We start from the raw sequence: 26666 nt of genomic DNA on the forward strand, positions 1-26666 counted from the left end.
CAAACATTTACAGGGAGTTTGCTGGGTGTCGGGCATTGGAGAAAGGGACACGACTGCCTGGCCCTCGTGGGGCTTATAGTCCACCGCAAGAGACAGACATTAAACAACTAAGAGTACAGTAAACTAATCACAGTTTTGCGAAATGCTACTAACTGTAGCAGGGAGTTTGCTCTGGTCCCAAGGAAGAGCGATTTGTGCGCTGTAGGAAGGTTGGCCTCTTTTGGACAAGGGGGATACGCTTTGACAGGCAGAAGCATCAGTCGAGGCAAATTAAATGGGCAGAAGGAGCAGGGAAACTGCTTCTCACAAGTAGAATTGGACCTAAAGGACCCCAAGCTCTCCAGAACCGCTGCCTGGTGTCCTACCTGCTTACGAAAATCAGGAAAGGAAAAGCGAAAGCAAGAGGGAAGTTCGAGGTCAGTTTCTGGAAGTGGGGCGGGCGGCAGGGAGAAGGAGGAGGAGCAGAGACGGGAGCTGGCGCCGAGGGAGTTAAACAGGGTCGCCCCGGGACGGGAAGGGTTAAAGGGGGCCGTCCGGAGCAGGCCGGATAGGCCCGCCCACCGGAGGGCGGGGGCGGGGCCTCACGGAGTGAGCCCTGGGATTGGCCGCGGGGAAGGCGTTACGCTAGGACGGTACCAACAGTCGGGCGCCGCGGAGGCGGGGGGGTGGGTGTGGGACCGCCGGGTCTGCGCGGGGAGAGTGGCCAGGGAATGGCCGGGCCGGGGGTGGGCGGGAGCCGCAGTGGCGGCGGCGGCTGGGGGCGGTGAGCGCGGCGTGGGGCTGCCCCTCCCCGGAGGCGGCGGGGGCGGCCGAACCGCACCGCACCGCACCGCGCGGGCGGCCATGGAGCGAGCCTAGGGCCGAGCAGGTGAGCGGCGTGGGGGCGGGGAGGGCACGCGACCCCCGCCCCCGGCGCGGCGGGCGGGAAAGTGCGGGCCGGCCCGCGGGCGGGTGCGGTGCGTGGCGCGCGCGGGCGGGGCCGCCTGGGGGCGGGGCGCCTCCCCGAGGGGCCGGGCGCCGGTGCCCTGAGCGGCCCCCGAGCGGCCGCGGGCGGGTCCCGGATCCGGCCCGGCTGCTGCCTGGGAGACCGGCCCGGGCCGCGCGCCCCGCCTCGCTGGCCCCCCAAGCGGGCTCCTGCGGGCGGGCGCGGCTGGAGGGGCGCCTCCTCGGCCCGCCTAAGGCGCGGCCTTACCTGGGGCCGCCCGGGGTCCTTCTAGTGAGCGTCCCTCGCACCCAGGCGCCGTCCCCAGAGAGACTGGCCCCGGTGCCGCCCTCGCGTCCCGCCGAGCGCCCGTTGCGGCGGCCAGGGGAGGATCGCGCGCCGGCGGGCCCACCTCGTGGCGGAGAAGCACAAGTGGACCACCAGGCCCGAGGCGGGAGGCGGGGTAACCGTGCCCGGGGTCCGCTGTCTCTCGGGGTCGTGCACCCCGCACTCGCAGTCGGGCACAACTTAAGGAAATGATAGGGTAGTCCGAAGTAGGTTGCGCTTGAGATTTCATTTCCGGGTGTGATGGCCCCGCGATTAAAAGCGAACCGAAACGTTGCCATTAATGATGAATGTTGAGCAGTTGTCAAGCTGCGCCCTTGATTGTGGGATCTGATTAGAGTTTCCTTCTAATCAGGCTTCTGTTGTCCACAAGTCTTCTGGTAGGAAGACAAGGGGTGGAAGGATGTTGGAGGGAAAGTGGAGAGGATGGGGCATGATTGGTCGTTATGGAATTTTAATCCTTTAAATGGCTATATCATCGCTTGGATGGGTGAGGAGTTTATAATTTGGGAAAATTAGAGAGTCTTGATACTGTGACTTGTGGTTAGCTAGAGCCAGGTATCATTGTCCTCCCCACCCAGCCAGTTTCCCTCTGGAGATTGGATTTCTCACCTTGAAAAGAGGAATAGGAATGTGGGATCTTCTAGCTTTTAAATTGTAGGACTTTATACATTTGTACTTTGGTGATTAAGATTGATGTTTGGTAACTATTCCTCTCCTCCTGGTGTTATAAATTAATGCATAAATTTCGTTAGAGTTGATTTTAAAAATTGAGGTAGAGACCTCGGTGTGCTTATTCCTTGGTTTATGCAGGACCTCTGAGCAAAGCCTTAGAGCATTTCCACATATATTATTTTTCATCAAGACGTGGCTTTGGGAAACTGAGGTACAGGTGTTAAAGATGCTAAATTATTCTAGACTCAGAGCCAACCTAACGTAGATTTAAAATTAACGTTCTGTGTTAAGTTAATAACTTTTCTGAAGTTTATGAAGTCATTGGCCTTTGGTCCCTAGAACCATACAGTGGAATCAGTCAACAGGAGGTGCTCCTCTATCTGAAAGGAGAATAAAAAGGCACAAGTAAGTAATTGGGATTCTCAACCTCACTCACAAGAAAGTGTGGTGATAGAATGGATGTGGCAAAAGATGATCAAATCTTGGAGCCCACAGCTTCTCTTCAGTGTGGCTGGTGAAAATGTGGCATTGATTTGCTCTGCTGTTTCCCTGAAGCCAGTAGGCAACTAGCTACGATTTGGTTAAAGAGTGAAAACTTGAAAACACATGCCCTGCTTCTTTCTGGGTACTCTGAATTGGGGAACAAACAAACAAATCACTGTTTGTACCGTCTAATCCTTTACGTCCTAGAATTATTTTATGTTGAGTTTATAACTCTTTGATTTTCAGTCCATTCTCTTCATTTCCATTTGTAGACTCCAGCTCTCTCATACAGCCTGAAAGCTTCTGCTTTCTGTCTTTTCTGAATTGTGAATTTCTAAATGAAATTTGTTTGTTTGTTTGTTTACTTGCAGGGCAGACTTCAGCTTCCCACATTTTGTGTGACCATCATTTTCATGGTGTGAGCCCTGAAGCCAGATACTTTAGGTCTCGAATTGATAACTTTTTAAAATAGCAACCGCAGCGGTTGTCTCTTGCTTGGTGCGGTCTCGTAATAAAGGCACAGGCTGCTCCCTCTATCCTGTGGCCACAGTTGCAAACAATAAAAAGTAGATAGTCTTCTGAAGCTGATGTCAGGTCACCCTGGGACTAAGGGCCATGTGGTTTTGTAGATTGAGGTAGGAAGTGTACGTAATGACAAGGCACTACGGTATGTTGTAACAGTGATGATAATTGGCGTACTTTCCTCTCTGCACCTAAAGCGCGGCGTGCATAGTAGGTGTGCAGGAAATGTTTGGAGGTTGGATGAGTGAATGGAACACAGTATGAAGGAAGGGGAACTACTCTAGTACATAAATTGGTTAGTTCCTCTTTTCGTTAAGAAAAAAAGGACAAGAATGTGTTGCAGATTACTGTTGAAAGTTACTGTTAAGGTGGGTATCTGTATATTGCTTAAATGGTAGTTGAAGGCTTGCCAAATATTAATAATCTGATTAAATTTCATACAAAGGCAGATATGATCCAGCGCTTTCCATTTACTATAACATCTTTAAGAGTTAAAACGATGTGCTGTTGTAATTGAGCCCCTTTGAACTGAAAACAATCTTGAAAATAGGAACATTTAAAAAATGTATTACATAATAGAATAAAATAGCTAAATATTCCTTAAAAAAAAAAAAAGATGGGTATCTGTCAAGGGCGTTCCGTACTGTCTTGTGATTTGATTCTGTGGCTATATGGAATTCAGAGTCTGGGGCAGCCTCACGGACTTGGCTCCTGTAGCCTTTTCTGGCTAGACTAATTTGAGCAGTTGGATTGGAAGTCAATATTTTTGCCTTAAGAAAGGAACTGGCGCTCTGGGTAACAGCTGCGCCATTAGCATTGACCCTGACTGTGCATCTCCTCATCCCTTCCATGGTGGGATGGGAAAGGAGAACTGTCCCTCCCCGAAGTGCTTCTCCAGCAGCTCCTCATTCCAAACCTATACATATCTCCCCCTCTTTTCCATACTTGAGCTGCCTCTGTGACCCCCCCCGCCAAGGACTAATGAATTCACTAACACAGTCCTAGGGCCCAGGAGACCTTACTTTGCAACTGAAACCAGCTTCTGACCAACTTAAAATGTCACCACGGCTGCTAGACTGCTAGAGCCATCTCAGGAGAGAATATAACGCAAAGATCTCAGTGGTGATTTTGTCTTGCCTTCAAAGGCAAAAGAGGAAAGAAAGGCCTAGCTCCAGGCTTGATGAGTCTTGGAGGCGCATCTGTCGTCCCAGGAGGAGATAAGAAATGGAGCCTGATGCGGGAAAGAGCTTTGGTGTGTGTGTGGTTTGTACTTTCGGACGCCGTAACAGCCCTATGGAGGAGAAGATGTTACTTTGGGGACATGGTGAAAGGAGGTCAAGGAATCCGATGTTATTGCGGGTGTAACAGACCCCGTACAGGGCCGGCCTGTTGTACCAGGCTCTCCAGTGCTTTCCACCCTGTGTCTGTGCCAGCGCTTCAGCTGTCTTCTGTTTTTAGGGAATAAGGTCTTACGTGTGGAAAGTCGTGTTTTGACTATACTCATTGTGGAAAAAAAATTTCACAATACATTACGTGCTTTGTTTGCTTTTTAAACAGTATGGTTTCCCCTTTCTGTTATTGACTTGAGGTTGTGCTGCTAGTATCCATTACTGACCATAATCAGGCAAGGCTTTGAAGCGACCGGAATATGCAGGTTGTATGCCCCCTCTACGGTTTGACTTCTTGAATCTGCTTTTAATAGTCGGTCTCTTCTTTCAGAGGTGGGAAAGCTGGACTTTTGCTGTTGTGAGTGTCCCTGCTGCCCTCTTGTCAATTGGCAGCTTCTGATCTTCGGTGGAGTCGCTGCCCAGATGACTCTGCTTCCTGATTGAATGTAGAACAGCTACACGGGCTTAGCGAGGGTCTGCCGCCCTTCCCCTCAGTGGATGAACTTGGTGACCATGGCTTTGGCTGCCCAAGACCTTTTTTTCCCCGTTGATTCCTCGTTTCTTATCCTTGGTTTAGGTAGCGACCTTGCACTCTGTCTGGGTACATTTATGTTCTTGTGGGTCTCCTATAGAAAAGAGAAAATGATATGGAAGTACTAAGTGTCAGTTCTCATTTCAGAAACGTGACCAGTAACACTTGAAGACCTGGTTCCAGCCCCGTCTTGTGTCATTCTTGGGCAGTGTCTTGGACCATTTCCAGTCTTCTTAGCATTTGCAGCTCGTCTTTACTCCCAGACCCAACCAATGGCAGGAACGAGGTTGGCAGGAGTCGTTTGCCTTGAAGGGTAGAAGCAGGGTATACAGAGGCAGCAATTTAAAACCGGATGTATAAAGTTGGTATATATGTTTGATATTTCTGCATTTTTTTTTACTGTACTGTACACCTGAATTCATTACAGGACTTAATTTCTCTTTGTCTGCAAAAGAGGCCACCTTTAGACCAAGGAGCTGAAGAAATTTTTCTAACCATAAGGCTTTCTCTCCATTGCTTTTCACTCGTTTTATTCAGTAGGCATTTATTGAGTACCTCTCCTGCACCCTGCACTGAGCCAGCTTCTGCAGAAGTACAAAGAGAGTAAAATATATCCCCTGTCCTCGAGGAACTCACAGAATAGTAGAGGAGAGAGGCATGCCCAGAAATGTGTGTGTGTGTGTGTGTGTGTGTGTGTGTGTGTATGTGTGTTGTGTATTTATATTCATATTCTAACAAAAGGATCATGCCTGGAGCCACTCAGCCTCAATTCAGCCCAGACCTGCGTAGGGGTTCTCCTGTTGCCGTTTCTAGCGTGATCTGTGGCCCATCAGCTCAACACACCTGGAACGTAAGGTTAATAATGTGAGGTGTTGTTGCTGCATAAAGCTAATACACCTTTCCAAAAAACTGTAGTGAACTGAAAGGTAAAGACGGAAAGCTGGAAAATCTGAAGGAAAATGTTATATTCTTTGAAATTCCGTATTTCGGCACTATATGGGAATTACATTCTATGCTATAGTCTTCAATGGTGATTATATAGTGATAAATAAGCAGTGAAATACCTAGAACTTGGGAAGGTTCATTTTACCTGGCCCATTTGAAACAGAATGCAAATTCTTAGACATTTCCAAAGAGTTTCTAGATCAGCGAACACGGCCTATGTGGGTTTTTTAGAACAAACCTCACTAGCAGTATGAGCTAAAGATTTTTTCTTTTCATTTTTCAAGGAATAAGGTTAGAGAGTTGCCCTAAATCAAGGTTTAAATGGGACAGGTTGCAGGAGTTGAATTCTTTCAGAGGAAGCAAACACTCTTTATTGCCTATTTCAGTTTTGCTCTCACACCCAAGAAGAGAGACTACCTTAATGCCTCATTAATGCCTCGGGATCATTGTAGTTGGCTTCCTTCACGAGAAACTGTTAGAGGATTTCACGTGGGGGCATTGTGATTTTACAGATATGAATAAATGTTTAAGTGGAAGTGAAAACAGTGAGGAAAATGTAACACTCAGAGTAATTTGGACTGTGGGAGTTCAATTTTCTATACTTGTAGCTTTAAATTACTCTTAAGTCTTACCTTAAGAACATTAGGACAGGGGCGCCTGGGGGTCTCAGTCAGTGAAGCAGCCGACTCTTGATTTCGGCTCAGGTCGTGATCTCAGGGTCATGGACTCTTAGTTTCTGCTCAGGTCATGATTTCACAGTCATGGGGGCGAGCCCCGTGGAGACTCTGCGATCAGTAGGGAGTCCGCTTGAAGATTCTCCCTCTCCCTCTCCCCCACTCTCACGCACGCACGCGTTTTCTCTCTCTAAATAAATAAATAAGTCTTTAAAAAAGAGCTTTAGGACATGCAAAGCTGTCATCTTTAAAACAAAGAGCTTATTTTCCAAACTGAAGAAGATTGTGAAGGCATTTTATTTCAGCCTTGTTCATGGAATAGAAGAACCCTGATGCTTTAAATCGTTGACTGTGGTAGAATTGAACTTAGTAGAGAAGAGAAACAGGTCGGTCCAGTCAGTGCCATAGCCTCCCAGTGTTCTTCACACGGCACCCATTTTCAAGATACCTACCTGCCTTCAGTCTTAGCTACTCTTCCAGTTGAGGAAAGGATTTGGTTAGGAATAGAAGACCACCTGAAAGTCTCTGTAGTGTGACTTGGGAATTCAGCCCCTCATTCCGCACCCCAGAAGACAACATGACCAGCGAGGGTTATTTTCTTTGTCATTCCTTCTCCTTTCAGGTCGTCATCTTTGGGTTTTCGATCTGGTAATGAGGACTAACAGGTGCTCACTGTGGGTTGTCCAGGCACTAATTGTAGCACAGTATATGTGGTAATGTCACTGATTTTCTGCAGCTCTGTGACTTAGGTAATAGTGCTCTTACTTCACTCTTCATGTGAAAGAACTGAGGCCCAGAGAGGTTAGACATTAAATCACTTTCCCAAGTCCCATAGTAGGTGGTAAAGCAGGCATTCTGAATCCAGAGCACATCCTCTTAACCCTTCTGCCTTGGAAGAGTTTATATTTAGAATAAGCAGGTGAATTAAGAATCTATTTCTTTTTTTTATCTTATTTTAATTCCAGTGTAGTTAACATCCAGTGTTATATTAGTTTCAGGTGTACAGCCTTGTGATTCAACAGCTCTCTACCTTGCTCAGTGCTCATCTTGATAAGTGTACTCTTAATCCCCTTCGCCTGGTTCACCCATCCCCCCACCCACCTGCCCTCTGGTAACCACCAGTTTTCTATAGTTAAGAGCGTGGGTTTTTTGGTTTGTCTCTTCCCCCCGCTTTGTTCATTTGTTCTGTTTCTTACATTCCACATATGAGTGAAATCATATGGTATTTGTCTTTAAGAAGCTATTTCTTAAGCAGAGAATTAGCAGAGAAAGGAAAACTACATGTAGATCCTGATTAATATTATTTGGCATTTTTGTTTGAAGACTGCTATTTGAAGATGCAGCCGGAGACTGTGCTCTTGTGGTAGGCAGGGGCTGGCAGTGTGGGAACAGGCTGGGTTTCTGCGGATGCTCGGGATTTAGTCAGGTGATAAACACTGGATGCCTTTGGTATTGGTGGTTTTGACTTCCTGTATAGAAAGAAGCATCCAGTGCTAGGTGGAAAGATTCCTGAATGCTCTTGATTTTACTTAGAATTGCCAGTAACCATGAGGAGAAACTGCATTTATTTCTAGGGGACAGTTAATCATGCAGCACAATGCTCTGATGTCACTACCAGTTAAAAAACAAAAGAGCCTTATATCAGACTGGGCCCAGGGCGAAAGTGTATCTGTTTCTGATTTTTTTTTAATTTATTTTTTATTATTATTATTATTATTATTATTATTTTGGTACCGAAAGGTTGCGATTTTTGCTGTTATTTATGCTTTGGCTGAAGTACGAATGGTAGGTTTTACAAACTGGGCATGTGTAATTGTGTGAGGGTGCCAGGTTAGCCTCGATTGTTCTTAAGTATGCAAGTGGATTTTAAAAAGTGATCCAGGTGAGAGTCTGTTTATTTCTTGTGCTACCTTAAAGAGACCTTAATTATGTATCTTCCAAGGCATCTACAAAGAAGACAAATAAGTAGAAATGGTGTGTAACTTTCATAATGAGTTTATTGCTCTGTAGAAGGCACTAATAACCGTTTACAAATATGGTCTAGCAACTGATTAATCCAATGTTTATTTATATTTAATGGTTACTTTAACGTTTCCTTTCTTCCTGAGAGAATTGTTTTTAGTCACATGATTTATTTCCCTGTGTCGTCTCCCTCGATATTTTTAATGTCCCCAAAATAGTTAATAAGGACAGACTAGATGTGAGAATATTGGATTTTACAAGCCACCCCAAAATTTAGTGGCTTAAAACAGTGATTTGTTATTTCTTATGATCATGCAAGTCAACAGGCCTCAGCCTGTTGGTTCTTCTGCCCACTTGGTGCTTAGACTGGGATCACTCGTGTGACCCCATTCAACTGGGACCTCAAGTGGAACTGGGATGGTTTCACTTCTGTGTCTGGCAACTCAGCTGGGGCTGACCAGGCCTCTCTCTCCATCTGGGTCCCTCATCATTCAGTAGTCCAGCCCAAGTTGCTTTATGTAGTGGGTGGGTCCCCACTGGAAGCTACCAGGTCTTTTAAGGACTAGGCCCAGACCTGGCACACAGTCACTTACACTGCATATTTTTGGCCAGAGCAAGTTAAAGAGCCAGCCCAGGTTCCAGGGGAGAAAAAAATAGAATCTACTTCCTTTTTTTTTTTTAAGATTTTATTTTTGGGGGTGCCTGGTTAGTTGGGCATCTGCCTTTGGCTCAGGTCATGATCCCAGGGTCCTGAGATCAAGCCCCACATCGGGCTCCCTGCTCAGCTTCCCTCGTTCTCTCTCTCTCTCAAATAAAACCTTAAAAAATAAAAAAAAATATTTTATTTATTTATTTATTTATTTGAGAGAGAGAGAGAGCGCACAAGCAGGGGGAGCAGCCAGCAGAGGGAGAAGCAGACTCCCCGCTGAGCAGGGAGCCTGAGGCAGACTCAATCCCAGAACCCTGGGGTCATGACCTGAGCCGAAGGCAGACACTTTACCTACTGAGCCACCCAGGCATCCCTAGATTCTGCTTCTTGATGGGAGGAATTGTTGGTGTCTATCTTTGTAGATAATCAACCAAAAACTTGTAAGTAAATTCAGGCCTTACCTCTTCTTATCCTTACCAGACCATGAGAGCTTTGCTGAAACCAGCAGTTACTAAAGAAGAAGTTTGTAAAAGGGTCCTTGTAACTCCTACGCAGGATCAAGGGCAGGGAGGTTACGTGAGTAAATAAGATTGTATACTAGTTATATAATAAATTCCACCTACTGTGCCCCAAATCTCCTTTGTCAGTAGCCTTCTGCATGAAATGTTCATACTGAACATTTTCCTCGCGGTACTTGACACTCGCAGACATGTTACGTTCCATTTATGTGGAAAGAACTTGATTTGACCATTGAACTGAAAGCACAAGGAAGGGCTAGTCCTGAAGCTTTCATTTTCAGTGACTCTGTGCGAAGGTTGGGATTTCTCCTCTATGACCTGAGGAGAAACAGTGTGAGGATGTCTGTTGATCAGAGGGAGATTCAAGGGGGTACTGCTGCCAACGAGACCTGGAACCTCACTGGTGGCTTGTGGGGAGTCCCTAGTAAGGTAGTAAGTAAGCGGCCAGGTGTTCTCATGTTCCTCGGCAGCCACAGACATCGTATGTTATCGCACAGGGACTTAGACCTGTGCACTGACGTGTTTCTGTAGATGATCCCCCAGCACTGGATGGAGGACTTCATACTAAAACCTGACTTTTGTTCTGTGGAATCTGTATCTCTTCTCCCCAGGCAACTTAATAGTCATAAGTTTGTCCTCACAAAACAACTGTCAAATGTGTAGGATGGTGTGAGAGAGAGAGAGAGAGTGTGTGTGTGTAAGAGTGAAGAATGAGCCTCCATCGCAAGCCTCATTGAGCTGATGGAGCTGCGGGTGAAACCAGGGTTCAGGGGGAAAATTCCTCAGAAAGGTCTACCTTCCAGAATCCAATTTGAGAGCTTATGCCAGCTTTTAGTACAAAAACTACCATTTGTATTGCCTTTTTTTGTACTTAACATTTTTTGACTTGTGTTATTGCCTTGAGTCTGTTTGTTCTTTGAGGTGGGCTCCGTTCCACATAACAGAACCATTAAAATAAATGACCATAATATAAACCGGACAGTGTTACACTGTTGGCAGCATTTATGGGAGGAGGTGAAGGCATGAAATAGAGCAGGCAGAGTCCTCTGGAATGCAATTGAAATTTTCATGAATAATTTGGAATAAACCCAGTGGTCTTGCTTTCATTTCCTTAGTATCCGAAATGGGGTATCTTCTTAGCAGCCCAGTTTGCGGAGTGCACAGCATGCATGCTGTAGTTTCCAGCAAGATGAGAAGACAGCACAGCATGGAAACCCCATGCTGGGTATCCTCCCTTCTCGGGCACACAGGAGTGAAGGCGATCATTGTAAAGAGTAAGAAGTGTACCATCACTAGAGGATGGTATGATTCCATATCATTCATCTCACACATTTTTTGGAATAGAAGAGACTTTTTGGTAGAAATTCCACCATAATCTCCACCTTATCGATTTCTTAAATATCCTTGTGCTTGCCCTGTGGGCTGAAGGAATAGCAGGCTTCCAGCTAAAAGAAAACCCCTTTCTGAACTGTCATTGTTTCTTCAGAAGAAGAAACTATACTCTGAGCTAAACTGAGAAGTTAGGGAGTCCGTAGAGAAGTAGATTGCCAAACAAAAGAAGAAAGCTGATCAAGGAGAGCCAGCATGAAGGTGCTGTGCACTCACGTGATCCCGCATATCGAAGGAAGTAAACACCAGAGTCCCAAGATGTTTGTAGTGGTTTGTTCGGTTCAGGTGAATAAAGCATCTCCCCTGACTATGCTGTAGGGTGCTGTCGGGATCGTGACGACAGTTGAGATCACCAAGAGCCCAGTTTCTGAGAGGGCAAGCGAAAACCACGTACAAGAAGATACTGGACAAGGCAGAATGTAGTTAAGTGCTGGTCTAAAGGAGAAAGGGTACTGTAGGCTGTGGAGAGGGACCAGGTATGGCTTTGGCGATGGCCCTGGCAAGATAGATTAGGCTTTAAACAGGAGAAGATGGGAAAAAAGTGTGGGAGCAAGAGGAATTTTGAGGAAGTCCCAGGGTAAGGAATGACAAGGGCAGAAGTCAGCCCCACACATGGCGGGAAGGACAGAGCATGGTCATGGCCCGTTTGGGTTGAAGCTGAGAAGAGGGATGCCTGGCGAACAAACTGGCTGAAGCCATTTAGGGTAGGGCTCTCCTGCCTTGCTAAGGAATCTGTAGAAATCAGAAGTGGCGTGTGATCGGAACAGTGAGTGTGGCGCAGCCTCTGGTCCTCATTGGAAAACCCGGAGGCCCGGAAGGCAGTTCTTCGTCATTCAGTAGAAGGGGCTGAGCACTGAATGAAGCTGGTGGCTGTGGGAATGGAGGGCAGTTAAGAGAACTATGCCAAATTGCTGTCTGTCTTCCTTGTTCTACCAGGATGTGGTGACTAATCACAAACGAAAACTCCTTTAGCCTCTTGCAACTTGTGCTCCCTCCTGACTGCAGAGGTAAATAGTGAAATAATCTAGCCCTTAAACTCTACAGGTTACGTCATATAAACTCCTATCCTAGTTGAGTGCATGCATTGTTTGCAGCCCTGGATTGAGGAACGTGTTCTTTGGAGACCTATTCAAAAGGTAACGAGGTTTCAGAGCTTAAAAGGACACAAAGACTACGGAATTAGATAGTTTGTTTTGTCTGAATTTTGGAGCTGCGGGAACTTCCTATTGCATTAGTAATTAAAAGAAAAAAACACACACACAACTTCAATCTCCCTAGTGTTTATGGTGAGTGTTTAGATATGATATGTTTCTACAGCACGTGGGAGGAATTTATGCTGAATGAAATGAGCAGCTTCATTAAAAGTTTAGGGGTTAACCAGACTTCGGTCCTGAAGAATGTGTTATAAGAGGAGGAAGGCCGCCCACCCTGCTTACCCCTCTACGCCAGAATTGTCCCAGGCCTGTCACTCGCTGCAGCCAGAGGGGCTGAGAAAGGGATCGCTGGCACAGCGAGATTTTCACGTTAACCTTCTGTCGCCGAGGCCGTGATGTGTCCTGTCGAACAGATCGTTGCAGGAGCTGTGTGGTTAAGTCGTGCTGGGACAAGCAGAAACCTCTGAAATCCGCTGTCCTAGCACTGCTGGTACCCGTAACACACAGAACCATGGTACTGAGTTTCACACCAAACTCGCTACCATCGCGTTACCTTCTGGATGCACCTGAATTACCGTTGCTTCAGCTAGAAGTGTTATGTACTCCCCAGGTGACACGATGATGACACAAAACAGGTGGCTGGAGACCGATAGAATTTGAATTGGACTCTCACCTTCCGCTTCTTCCTGCAAAGGAACAGGGAAAGGGGTGGTTCATTGCGGAGGAGGAAGGGCCCCTCACCACGCTTGCCGCAAGGTGTTGCCCTTGGAATGCACGGTTGCCCTGGTCCGCTGTGTTTCCATGCGTTTCCAGCTGTCACTAGGAGAGCGGGCTCCAGTTGGGGTGGGAGTCTGCCCACTCGTTTGTACTGGCATTATGTCTTCAATTACTGGTTTGAGTTGTTAAAGGAAGTGGCAGGTGAAGCCGCTCCCGGTGATCTTGCTGCCCCCCGTGTCTCTGCCAGTGCTATGCGTACAGCATAGTGGGCTTGCGGGGAGCCGAAATCACCTGTCAGCATGCAGATGAGACTGAGCTGTGTGTTCTTGACACCCTTGCAGAAATCTCGTGCTTGGAGTCTGTGAGCTTGAGACCTGACCGGAGTGTGGGCCGCTCCACACCGGAAGCAGGTGCTGCTTGCCGTCTGTGGCGCCCGTCCCTTTGTCACGTGCCCGACCAGTCCAGACTCCACAGTGTTGCTCTAGTACCAGGTTTCATTCGTTTTCCGGTCACGTTCTACTAAAAGCCAGACGGGATAGGGATATGTTTTTCCTTTACTTAATTTATCCAGATTTGATTATCCCTGCTTTACAGGGATTTTAATTTTGAAAAATAATGAGCAGAAGACTGATGAAGTAGAGCTATGTGTTGTATTTAAATACGTGAGCAACAGATAGGACACTTCCAAGGTGGCTGGGGATTTGGATTCAGAGGAGTTATTGCTCTCCTCTGGATCCTCTTTGGCATTTTTAGGAGTTCCTGACTTACAACATGTCATAAAACTTACATTTAGAAAAGATAAGAACTGGAAAGTTTCCAGATACTGGTGGTTTGTTCAAAAGTCCTTTATGGATTTTGAAAGGTAAAAATGAAAGTGAAGGAGTTAGGCATCTCTTCGTGTTGCTTTTGTTGTGCTTTTTCTCATTGTGTCGGTGTTCTGGAATTTGGAGCCAGTCCAGTGGATCCTAGCTGACTCTGCACCCTATTAAAACAGGAGTGTTTGCTTTAAAAATCTTCATTGTACCTGGTTCTTACCTATGAAGTCCTTTCCCACACTTGTTAGTTTTAAACTATTGGGTCTTCTCAAGCATGGGATTTGCAAGGATAAAAGAGTGAGTAAGATGTTGGAGGCTTGCAAAAGACTCAGGGGTGGAAGAGACAGAATCTCTGACTGAATTTTGCTTTGTACTTGGGCTTGCAGGAATTGTGGGAGGCGCTCCAGTGAAGAAATGGACCAGTGTGCATAATCATGGACTCTCCTTGCTGACCAGCACCACCTGCTCTCGTTGATAAGTGAGAGAGAGTGGGTCAGGGGAGAAGGAAAAGAGGTCAACATGAAGCTAAAGCAGCGAGTCGTGCTGTTAGCAATTCTTCTTGTCATCTTTATCTTCACCAAAGTTTTCCTGATTGACAACCTGGACACATCAGCTGCAAACCGAGAGGACCAGAGGGCTTTTCACAGGATGATGGCTGGCTTGCGGGTGGAGCTGGTGCCCAAGCTGGACCACACCTTGCAGTCTCCCTGGGAGATTGCGGCCCAGTGGGTGGTTCCCCGGGAAGTGTACCCAGAAGAGACACCAGAGCTGGGGGCAATCATGCATGCCATGGCCACCAAGAAAATCATTAAAGCTGACGTGGGTTATAAAGGGACACAACTGAAAGCCTTACTGATACTTGAAGGAGGACAGAAAGTTGTCTTCAAACCTAAGCGGTAAGTCTTCATCTTGAAAGTTCTGGGTGCGAGTTGGTTGATTCATGTAGCTTGGAATTTATAGAAGACTCTTTGTCTCCTTCTCTTGGTATTCTCTTCAATAAAAAGAGAAGAGTAGACCACAAGATCTCTGAAGTATGTTCTAGCTCTTAATGTTCTGATTCTTCGAGTAGGGGAAACTTAGAGGAATGTGTTTTGGTTTTCTGTAAGACGGACCATTTTACCCTTAAAGCTCTCCTGATTTTTGAGTTTATCACATGTGTGCTTTGTGCCAGATGTGAGAGATACAAAATGAATTGGTTAGGAAATAAGCGACTTGTCACAAAAAAGTGTGCAGTTGGAGGCCAGATAACTAACCACCTATCAGGGACGCGGTGGAGCGGGAGTTAGCAGAGCTGGGGTGGGTTTGCACAGGGGACTGAAGTCCCTTTGACGTACTGAAGCTATGATTCTTTTTCTTTTTTTTTAAGATTTTATTTATTTATTTGACAGAGATAGAGACAGTCAGCGAGAGAGTGAACACAAGCAGGGGGAGTGGGAGAGGAAGAAGCAGGCTCCCAGCAGAAGAGCCTGATGTGGGGCTCGATCCCATAACGCCGGGATCACGCCCTGAGCCGAAGGCAGACGCTTAACCGCTGTGCCACCCAGGCGCCCCTGAAGCTATGATTCTTTTGCACAGGTTTTGTTCCAATTAATAAACTTTATTTTTTGGAGCAATTTTAGGTTTACAGAAAAATCGAGGGGAAAGTAGAGAGAGTCCCCCCTCCAACCCCCAGGGTCCCCATGATCAGCATCTATTAGTGTAGCACCTTTGTTAGAGTTGATGAGCCGGTGTTAATTTATTAACTAAAGGTCATTGTTTACAGTAAGGTTCACACTTCGGTACATTCTGTGGATTTTGATAAACATGTAATGACAAGTTACCTACCATTACAGTATCCTACAGACAGCTTCCCTGCCCCAGAAATCCCCTGTGTTCCACTTACTCATCCCTCTGTCCCTCCCCCAAACCCCTGGCAACCACTGATCTTTTTATTGTCTCTATAGTTTGGCCTTCTCCAGAATGCTGTATAATTGGAATCATACCTTTATAGCCTTTTCAGATCGGCTTCTCTCACTCAGCAGTATGCATTTAAGTTTCCTCCATGTCTTTTTGTGGATTTTGTTTATCCATTTACCTACTGAAGGACATCTCAGTTGCTTCCTATTTTGCCAATTATGAATAAAGCTGCTATAAACATTCATGTGCATGTTTTTTGTAGATGGAAGTTTTCAGCTCATTTGGTTAAATACCAAGGAGCATGATTGCTGGATCATATGGTAAGAGTATGTTTAATTTTGTAAGAAACTGCCAAACTGTCTTCCAAAGTGGCTGTACTATTTTGCGTTCCCACCAGCAATGAATGAGAGTTCCTGTTACTCCACCGCCTCACCAGCATTCGGTGTTGTCAGTGTTTTGGATTTTAGCCATTCTGATATGTGTGTAGTGATGCCTCATTGTTGTTCTACCTATTTTAAGGAGAGAACTGAGCCATTTTAGCTACCTCAGTCCAAAATCTTAAAACGTCAGCTGAATCGTATGTTGTTAGACAGTGATCCCTTGGGGACTTCTCTAAGGCTCTACAGAGGTAATTTGTGTGGCAATTCTACAGTATAATGAATTTTTTAAAAGTTTTCTATGAGTATTTAAACTTGAAATATGTTAACATGATGGTGATTCATATTCTTGTGCCAGGAATTAGTTACCAGTGAATTTTCTCAAAGTTGGTAATGTCTGAAATTTTCTGTGTACTAAATATTTTTTTTCATTCCTTAATAGAGCTTTTGAGAGAATTATAACACGTACCTTTGGGTCTCTTGCTGGGGTGGGAGAAGAAATATGGGGCAAAGATGTACAAAATTCAACTGCGACAAAAGCAGTTAGCTTAGCTCTCTTCACAACTCTACCATCAGTAGATAATAGGCAGCCAGAGAACAAATCTGTTGCAATCCCAGAAAGGGAAGAAGTCTGCATTTGCCTGGAACTGGGAAGTGTGATGTATGGAAGATATGGAAATTAGGAAAGTTAAAAATATAGCTTTTGGAGAATAGAAAAGACTGACTGGCAGGTGATGTGGAAAAAGTGTGGTTATGTGGGCCTTGCAATATATTTTCCACTGGATGCACACCGTTCGCCAGGCACCGCACTAAGGACTTTTGTCTCTGTCTGTGCTTTCAGCCGTAATCACAACTGTGGGCAGTTACAGTTCCTATTTCTAGAGTCAGAAACTGAGACTGAGGGAGAATAACTCGACAGGGTCATCCGCCATAAGTGGCGTTGCGACCTGAGCGAGCGGCTGGCTCTGCCACACGGTTTGCCTTCCTGTAAGTGTGATGACAGGCAGCACGCATCATCAGAAATCGCCAGCTTAGTTTTGAAATGTAGTCCTTGACCTCTGCTTTCTGGCCTGGGTGAGCAGCAGTGTGAGCAGAGTGATGGAAAGAAGGCAGACTAAAAACAAAAACGAAATTGGCGTACAGAGATGCGGTGCGGGCATTTCGTGTTTAAAGAAGAGGATGTCTCCTCCATAAGCACCTTCTGTACAGGGGGAACTGGGGGAAGATGGGCCGCAGGAGGCCTTAGAAGGCGGGTGCTCCGGTCAGTGCTCTCCAGGCGCTTTGCAGGTAGGCCCAGGGGGTTCAGACCAGGGGGAAGCGGAGGGAGGGGAGGCCCGCCTGGCGCCTAGGGAGGCGCAGCAGAGAACCGCACAGACGAATCTGGTCACTGTCGCTTCGCCTCCCATCTCTTCCCAGCACCGCAGCCGTCCCTTTCCCTTCCTCTCCCACACCCTCCTGAGGGCCCCTTTCATTCCCCCTCCAAATGCCCATGTGAGCCCTGTGCTCCCAGCTTTAAAACATCCGGGGACCTCCCGTTGCTCACCAGACAAGACCCAGCCTCCACAGTCTCATGGTCAACCCCTGGCGGGGTGGGCGTCGCGCTCTTGGTCACGGCCCACGCTGACCTGCGCTGGGTACGCTGGCGCTGTTGCAGGCTTCCGAGGGTGGGCACACGTTTCAGTGCTTGTAGAAATGGACTCTGGCCCGGAGACACCCAGCAAATTGCTAATCTGACCCTGGGGCCTGCGAGGCTGTTTAGTCCGAGTGTAAGTGCAAATTAATGTCCTTGGTCAGACGCTGATGTCCTTCACCAGAAGAATAGGAGTGATTTATTGGCAGTTACTGTATGAATTTCGCTGCCCTGTCAGTGACCACGATGGATCGCTGTGCTGAGAGGACGCCCTGCGCCCCCGCTGCCCGGGTGGCACGCGCCCTCCTTGACGAGCCCCTTGCGGTTTCCCGCCCTGGAGCCGGCCGGCCGCGTCCTGCCCTCTGGCCACGTCCTCCCGTCCGAGACAGGAGGTGCGCGTGGTGGGTGGAATTTATGGGAGGACAGTGATGCTTTTATTTGCACGTTTTGCCTTACATTAGAAAGTGATTTTTTTTTCCAGCTTGGCTCTAGGCGTTCTGGAAGTAGATGGGCTTTCCCAGGCAAAGCCTGCAGTTACGGTGGGAAGACAGCAAGATAGCAGGGTAGGCCTCGGGGTGGGGAGATTGAGTGAGTGACCCTAGGATGTGCTGGGAGGGACCTTGGAGATCGGCCAGCTGGGCCAGCGGCTCCTTTGACGGGTGAGACGCTGAGTTGGGACTTGCCATGGTTCACACAGCCCATAGGGAGCCAGGGAGTCAGACCTCCTGACTCTGCAGCAGCTCTTTGATTCTTACTCCTTCCCTCTTCTTTCCCTCCCTTCCCTCCAGGCCCCCCCCCAACGTCCCTGGATTCCCCTGGCGTTTCACATTTCACCCCAAGCCACTTTTCGAGGTATCAGAAACCTCTTGAACGTTCCACTGGAAGGATTGGAACGCACAGTGCACACATGTCCCTGTGGCTTCACTGGAGCCCCGACAGAAAACGTTCCAGGACTGTCCCCCAGCTCTGGGGACAGCCGGCAGCTGTGGTGGAGAGAGACGTGCTTGAATAGTGTCCGCTTTTGCTGCAGTTCTATTTAAAAATTGAGACTTTATTGGGAAGGCAGCCAGTGGAATCCTAGGTAGCCTGAATAATGCTTTGACACGAGAAACAAGAAACGACGTTTGAGCATACTGACCATGCTAAGAAGAAACTGGCCTCCGACCGGGGAGTGACACAAGGCTGTCTTCTGACAGACATGTCCTGTCGCTTTGCCTTGAAAATGCGTTTTGTGGGCATAGTTTGTTTCACTTTAGATTCCAAGGTCATTTACATCGAAGCTCATGGCCTTTGATAGCGCCGTCTCCCACTTCCCAATACAGGTGTCCCCAGCGGAGCAGCTCCTCTTCCCTCCGGTTTCCCTTCATTTCTATTTTACACTTGCCTGTAAAGCCTAATAGGTCTTCTGATTCGGGGAAATGCAGGTGAACAGTAGAGGTCGTAGGCAATTTAGTGTCTTTTTCTTCCCAGTTAACCGTTCAACATTATCTTTCTTTATGATTGGTAGAAAGAAATATGCCAGTTTTTATTATCTTTTGTTTATTCCACGCATGTGATGGAAAATCAGCAGGGTGGAGTTTGAGATGAAAGAGATCCTGGCAGTTGCCTCCTAGTCCAGCCCCTAGGATGTTATAGATGAAGCATCTAAGACCCAGAGAAGCTTTTGCTCAAAGTTGCCCAGACAGGTAATGACAGAACCATATACCTAGCTCCCATGCCAGTCCAGCATTCCTGCCACTGCATCATCATAACGTAAACAGAGAAAGAGAATGGTTATTCAGACAGCTTTTTTCAAATGTCCCTTTGCCTACTCATTAAACGAACACTGAGACCTATCAAGACCGTTTTTTCCCAAGAAATTTAAACTTAAAAGCCTGGCCACAGCCATTCTGGTAACACAAACATTTTAATTGTATGTTTCCCTTCATTTCTTCAGTTCAGTCTAATAAAAATTTTAGCATACATTTATTAAGCATCAACTACAGGCATAACATTGTGGTAGAGATACAGAGATTGTCCTTGCCTTCCAGAAAATGACCTTCAAGTTTTACTTAAACTACCTGGAAAGTCTTTTAGAGTGGTAGAAATAACATCTTGCATGTTTTATTCATAGAGTGATTGATGAGGCACATAGAGAAATCTAGTTTCCTTCTCCACTTCTTCAGCCCCTCTACCAGTGGTTCGTCCCAATCCACAGCTGCTCAGATTTGACAGGGAAGGCGTCGCAGGGCAGATTGAGGCTTACTAACGTTGTGTTGTGCTGTCCCGTGTGGTGCCGATGTAATTCACATCTACATCTGTGCTTCCCATTCACTCTGCAGGTATAACCGAGACTATGTGGTAGAAGGGGAGCCATATGCTGGTTATGATAGACACAATGCAGAGGTAGCAGCCTTTCATTTGGACAGGTATGTGTCATCACGGAGGGTTACGTTTGCTTTGTTTCCTTTTAAAAACCTCCTGGAGAGGACTTGTGGACTCCTTCTAAAGGGAGCAACACTAGTAACTTTGACTTGGTACCTACTCGAGATAGCTGATTGGCGGATTCCATTAAATTTGCATGAGTCCTTCATAATCTGGATGGTTCTTAGAGTACGAGAGTAAATATTTTCACTCTGCACGTTTTAAGATCATTTTATTCTGGTATGCCCCCTGCCACCATGAGTAAAGATATTCTTGGTAAATAAAATGGCAGGATGAAAACCAGAATTGGAACTCAGGTCCCTAAATTGAATTGATCATTAATTGAGCCTGACAGTACGGGTTTTTTTTTGTTTTTTTTTTGCTCTATTTTTGTTTTAAGTAAGTAATATTCACTTATCTCCACATGATAGAAGCATACAGCATAACATATACTATGACTGTCCTTCATACAAAATATGCTTGGCTTCAGTAACCAGAATAATTCCAAAAGAAGAATGGATATAAATTTGAAATGTGTAAGCTAACTAGGAAAATTAATATTTTTCCAGCGCAGGGCTCGCCAGGAGCCTGGTAACTGGAGTGTCTGGTAGCTACTTGCTCTTCCGGGCAGCTCCTTCATCACGGCGTATTGACAGACTTTAAAAGAAATATTCACAATATTGGTCAAATGAATATATAAAGGAAACCAGAAGAAAATAAAGGTGAATTTTTGTCTTTTTCTGGATTAGGAAGGATTTTCTAGGCATAAAAGCAATGATTGAAAAATTGCAAAGGAAAAGCCATTCAGTAGACTCCGCTAAATACAATTAACTCCTATGTCATGAAACATCAAGTTTAAAAGCAAACTAGGAGAAAATACTTGAATCTAATGTAATCCAGGCATTAACCACCTTAATGTATAAATGTTTATTCAAATCTGTATATATGCTAAACTTTAATAGAAAATGATCTAAGGACACAGTTGACTGAATAGAAATGATCAGTTGCTAATAAATATGGCGGGGGGTTCATCCTCACCAGTAACAGCAACAACAAATCCAGTTGAAACAATGAGATATTATTTTCTTTTGCTGAACATGGCCAGGATTTAAAAAAAAAAAGTTGAGATTCCGATGCAGCTTGTGGCATTGTTAATCGGTTCAGTCTTTCTTTTAAGAACTCTGGCATCATGTATCGGAAACCTGAATGCTCCTATCCTTTGGATGAGTAACTACCTCATATCTAATATCTAAAATATCTAAGATATTTCTAGGAAGATACTTCTAGGAAGTGCCCTGGAGAAATAATGAAATGCAAAGTTACATATATCCAGGATCTTTGCTGTAGCATTTTCAGTAGTGAAAAAATAGTAGCAGTCTAAATATCCAGTTGATAATAGAAAAGGTTAAATAAATGTTTGTTCACAATACCATGAATTTTCACTGCCTTTTTTAAGACCTAGGGGCAGAGAATTGGGTAAGTCCTGCTCCTCACTTAAAAGCGTGCTAGAATCAGTCTTTCCAAGAGCTCATTGGTTTCCCTGTTTTCTTCATTCCCAAACCCTGTTTCCCAATTGACGGCCACCAGCAGCGCGTGAAGGTCATTTTCCCATCTATACCAATAGTTCATACTACCCAGCACACGAGTTTGTGTTAATCTGTGTAAAGTGGTACCTCGTTTTTAGTGCCGTTTGTTTTTCCCCAGTTATTATTAGCAAAATTTAACATCTCCTTATCTTTTCACAACACAACAGCTGTTTGTTAACTTAAAGTGAAGTAGTCTTTGTGCAGAAATCACTCCCATTGATGTTAATTAAATATACTGATGTTTCAGTTCGTGACTTGTGCTCTGGGGAGTCTTGTGTTTCAGAGTCCTTCCCTACCTCAAAGTCTGAAAGTTCTTCTCTAGCCAGGCCCCCTACCCGCTTTGTTAACTGCCACCCAGCCAAGCTCAAGTGCCGCCGTGACATGGCCCCTCAGCCTACACGGGCTGCTGGTCTTTGGCCTGGCGGTGGTCAGTGAGGAGAAAAAGGACTTGCCAGCTCTCTTTGCCGTCCACGGCCCCTGATCCTTTTCTGCTGTGGGTTGCTGTTTCTCCATTACATTGGGATTTAACCACCTTCTCTGGCCTCGGGAGATTCTCTCGATTTTTATGTTATTTTGACCCATCTGTTGATCTCCTTGCTTTTGTGGCTTTTCGAAGACTGAGTTTAAGATAGTCAGCCCTGAACAATGGATTATTTCTTTATGCAGCTGTTTTGAAAGGTTTTATCATGACATGAGAAAAAGGTCATAACATAATGATGAGTGAAAAGCAGGATACAAAACTACATATAGTATGATCTCAGTTGTGTGTCTATACACAAGAGTGTGTATGTGTTTATATATATATGTAAAGGAAAAAACGCTCATATGACAACATGTCAGTACTTATTTCTGGGTGGTGGAATTATGGATGATCTTTATTTTCCTCATCATAACTTTTGTTTGTTCCAAATCCTGCCGCTCCAGGTTTTCTTCAGTGAGTGTGTATTTTTTAGCCAGGAAACTTCATTTGTTAAAAAATTATTTTACTCAACCGTGAGGTTGTACTTTTAGACCATTAGAGAGAAGTATCTTCAAATATATCTGTATATAGTTGTCCTTTGGGTTTATCCTTTTAGATTAATCTATATAGTTTTCAGCCAATGTGCTGTTTTATCCAAAGCTTTGAACCCATATATGGGCTTAAGCCCATTTTTTTTAATGCTTTGTTAAAATTTATTTAAAAGTTTTACTATGAAAAATTTCTAACAAATTAGAATAGTTTATCTACCCGTATACCCATTCCCCAGATTTAGCAGTTGCTCACATTTTGCTAGATTTGCCTTATCCTTTTTGCGGAAGCGCATATTAAAATAAATTACATACATCTTGATATTAAACTCTTAAATATAGGTACCTTTAAAATATATTTACCTGCAGGGGTGCTGGGCTGGCTCAGTCAGTAGAGCATGGGACTCTGGATCTCGGGGTCGTGAGTTCAAGCCCCACGTTGGGTGTAGAGATTACTTAAAAAAAAAAATCTTTAAAGTATGTATAAATATAAATATACATAAATATACTTACCAGTCAGCAATATCTTTTCTAAGACTACTTCATAAAATACACCCCCCAAAGATTTTTCTCTTGTGTTCTTCAACCTCCCAAACCAGGATTCTGGGTTTCCGCCGAGCCCCCTTGGTGGTTGGCAGATTTGTTAATCTACGGACAGAGATCAAGCCCGTTGCCACGGAGCAGCTCTTGAGCACCTTCCTAACCGTAGGTAAGATTATAGAGGACATTGAAATAGGGGAATAGTTAATAAGTTAAGCGGGACATCATCGAGCAAGCTGGTTTGTGACTTCTAAGAATTGAAGAATTCAAGGGAGTACAAAAGCAAATCGGGCCCCTTGTTTTCAAGCTGCTGGGGGAAATGGATCTAATGGTAGGTGGCCAGAAAGTGAAAGTTTTCCCTAACATGTACTTGGTTGTGTCTGTGAAGTTGGGAAGTGAGGTCATTTACTGATAGTGTAAGTAGGTAATAACTTCATTTCCTTCTGCCTGATCTCTTTTTTTTAAGGTTTTCTTTATTTATTTAAGAAAGAGAGCAAGCATGAGCAGGGGGAAGGGGCAGAAGGAGGCTTCCAGCTGAGCAGGACTCGATCCCAGGGTCCTGGGATCATGACCTGAGCCGAAGGCAGCTGCTTAACCGACTGAGCCACCCAGGTGCCCCTCCTTCTGCCTGATCTTAAAGTAAATCTCAAACTCAGATTTTGGCCTGAATCAGTTATTGTATGTATATCATTGACTTGGTGGTTTTTTCATATACGTGTAATGTCTTGGGAACTGTCTCCTTAGAACTGAGGGAACGGTAAGGTAGCTCTGCAAGAGCGTCAGAAATGCCCTTGCAGGGTTGGATTTGGGCCTGGAAGGTCACCACTGCCTTTTGCTACCCTGCAAGGGTCAGCCTGTAACCCACTGTGTATTGACCTGACTCTGGTCCCTCCGGCCTCTGTGCTCTGTTCTCTCACTCTGAGGTAAGGCATCTGAGCTAAACTTCTTACTCCTGTTCTCCTCATGGGCACGGTGAGAATGGGAAGAAGTCAGAGGTGCTGTGGTCTCTTGTCTCAGCCTCATCGTGGTGACATTCTCAGTGCTCTGCATTACGATATGATTGTGGAAACAGACATTGCCAGATGAATTTCACCTTGCTTTGCTAGAATGAATGGATTCATATTTGAAATGAGGTGAAATTGAATATTTAAAGGACTTGTGACAGAGTCATCTTTCAGAATTTAAACCTGCAAGGCTAAGGCTAAGGCTCTTCTTACAAATAACCCAAAGCGGACGGTGTCACTGATTTGTTTTGTATGTTTTCTTTTTTTTTTTTTTTTTAAGATTTTATTTATTTATTTGACAGAGATAGAGACAGCCAGTGAGAGAGGGAACACAAGCAGGGGGAGTGGGAAAGGAAGAAGCAGGCTCACAGCGGAAGAGCCTGATGTGGGGCTCGATCCCAGAACGCCGGGATCACGCCCTGAGCCGAAGGCAGATGCTTAACCGCTGTGCCACCCAGGCGCCCCTGTTTTGTATGTTTTCTAATCACTTTTGCTTGTCCGGTTTTATGCTCAGGCAGACATGAATTCCTGATGGATGAGAGGAGGTCAGGAAGAATAGGCCAGAGTCCCCACTCTCTGGAGACTCACGGAAGGTTAACTCTCATACGTGATGCCAGGTGTGGGGGATGGAGAGGCCAGGAAAAGGTTTGTAGAGGAGACTGTTAGCAACTAGACTGAGTATTGAAGAATCAGTAAGAGCTACTCAGGCAGCAAAGAGGAAAGGGCGTGAGGCGATATAATAGGACGTCATAAGGGGAACGAGGGCCTAAAGACCTGAAAGTACACAGGATTGGTACAGTTGGGGAACGAGCTTCTGGATACAGCCTGCAGCACAGGGCAGTGTCTTAGTGGGGGCTGACGTCACAAGACATCATGGACGAAGTGGCTTAAAAGGTAGAGATTTAGGGGCGCCTGGGTGGCACAGCGGTTAAGCGTCTGCCTTCGGCTCAGGGCATGATCCCAGCGTTATGGGATCGAGCCCCGCATCAGGCTATGAGCCTGCTTCTTCCTCTCCCACTCCCCCTGCTTGTGTTCCCTCTCTCGCTGGCTGTCTCTATCTCTATTGAATAAATAAATAAAATCTTTAAAAAAAAAAAAAAGGTAGAGATTTATTCCTCACAGTTCTGGAGGCGGGAATTCCGAGATCAGGGTGGTGGTGAGGACCCTCCTGCTGGTTTACAGTCCGCTGCTGTCTTGCTGTGTCCTCACACGGCAGAGAGAGAATGAGAGGAATCGTCGTTCCTGTCTCTTCTTAGAAGGGCACTAATCCCATCCTGAGGGCTCCTCCCAAAAGTCCCACCTCCAGATACCACCACACTGGGATTAGGGGTTCAACATCTGAATTTGGGGGCACACAAACCTTCAGGCAGATAGAGGGATTGCACTAGAGATAGGTTTTAAATAATGAGCTGACCTTAGCACAATTCTTAAAAATACGTTACTAGATAACTTGATATAATAACGAACTTCTGCGTAACCCTTGCAACCTGACGAAGCACTTTCACACAATTACCTTATTTTGATCGTCTTGACAAAAGAGGGCAGTAAGTAAGGGAGATTTACCCACATTTTATTCTGAGAAAGAGGCTCAGAAGAGTTGGAGGACTATCCTGAGTCACATAGCTACTAACTCTTAGCCAGGATTCAGACGTGGACTTTCAGACTCTCGCATATTTCATCTGCTTATATTCTTGTATATGCTTCCAACACAGTTCTAACAAAATTTCATTCCACGTCTGTGCGGTAGGCTCTGAACTAGGTGCTGAATATCCAGAAAGGAACGACATCTCCCTGCCTCCGAGGAGCTTCATCTGATGGGGAAGCCAGACATGTCCAGAGGGCCTGTGACGGCATGGTTGGGACGGGGAGACGGTGGGTCAGGGTGATGGTTCCTCAGTGAAGGCGGTGTTTCATCCAGGACTAAAGGGAGAATAGCAATCCCTCAGGGAAGTACAGTGGGAAAGAGCGTCCTAGGTGTCTAGACGCTTAACCTTTTTGTACTGTTGACTCCTGGCATGCTAGAGAAGCTTGGGGATCTTTCCTTACAGTAGTGTTTTTAAATACATACATTCGAATACATAGACTTACAAATGAAACCAATAATATTGAAATCTAGTTTCGTTATCAGAAATTCAAAGGTTGCAATATACTAGCATGTGCTCTGTTATTCTTTAACACGTTAAATAAGAGATCTAGCAGTGATCCAGTAACTGTCATAATCTCAGGCTGAGTATTAGTGATACTTTGCAATGTCTGCAACAATGCTAATACCATATGAAAAGTCTGTGGTTTCTTCTGGTGGAAAGTCACAGGTAATGCTAATACCACCATGGTTTGCTTCCTACTATCATAATTGAAGGAATGCTAAGTTTCAGAGAGAAGTTAATGAAAATAAAGGGGCGCCTGGGTGGCTCAGTCAGTTAAGCATCTCACTCTTGGTTTCAGCTCAGGTCGTGATCTCAGGGTCATGGGATCAAGTCCCGTGTCGGGCTCCACACTCATCGCAGAGTCTGCTTAAGGCTTTCTCTTCCT

At 45.6% G+C, this 26666-nt stretch overlaps 1 protein-coding gene across 5 annotated transcripts in view; it reads left to right on the forward strand.

The window, feature by feature from the left end:
- The first annotated feature begins 740 nt into the window (after positions 1-740).
- FAM20B (FAM20B glycosaminoglycan xylosylkinase) overlaps positions 741-26666 on the forward strand; it is a 41584-nt gene continuing 15658 nt past the window's right edge. Inside the window, exons 1-4 of one of the 5 annotated variants that reach the window (XM_040636252.1) lie at positions 741-868; positions 14077-14586; positions 19915-20001; positions 23190-23299. In XM_040636252.1, the coding sequence (XP_040492186.1) occupies positions 14210-14586; positions 19915-20001; positions 23190-23299 (574 nt within the window). In that variant the 5' untranslated portion in view covers positions 741-868; positions 14077-14209. Of the gene's footprint in view, positions 869-2267; positions 2348-14076; positions 14587-19914; positions 20002-23189; positions 23300-26666 lie in introns of those variants that run through there. The other 4 variants (XM_008696825.2, XM_008696836.2, XM_008696845.2 and 1 more) reach the window with 4 other exon arrangements.

The sequence above is a fragment of the Ursus maritimus genome, unplaced genomic scaffold (assembly GCF_017311325.1).
Source record: "Ursus maritimus isolate PB19 unplaced genomic scaffold, ASM1731132v1 scaffold_2, whole genome shotgun sequence".
Taxonomy (NCBI): domain Eukaryota; kingdom Metazoa; phylum Chordata; class Mammalia; order Carnivora; family Ursidae; genus Ursus; species Ursus maritimus.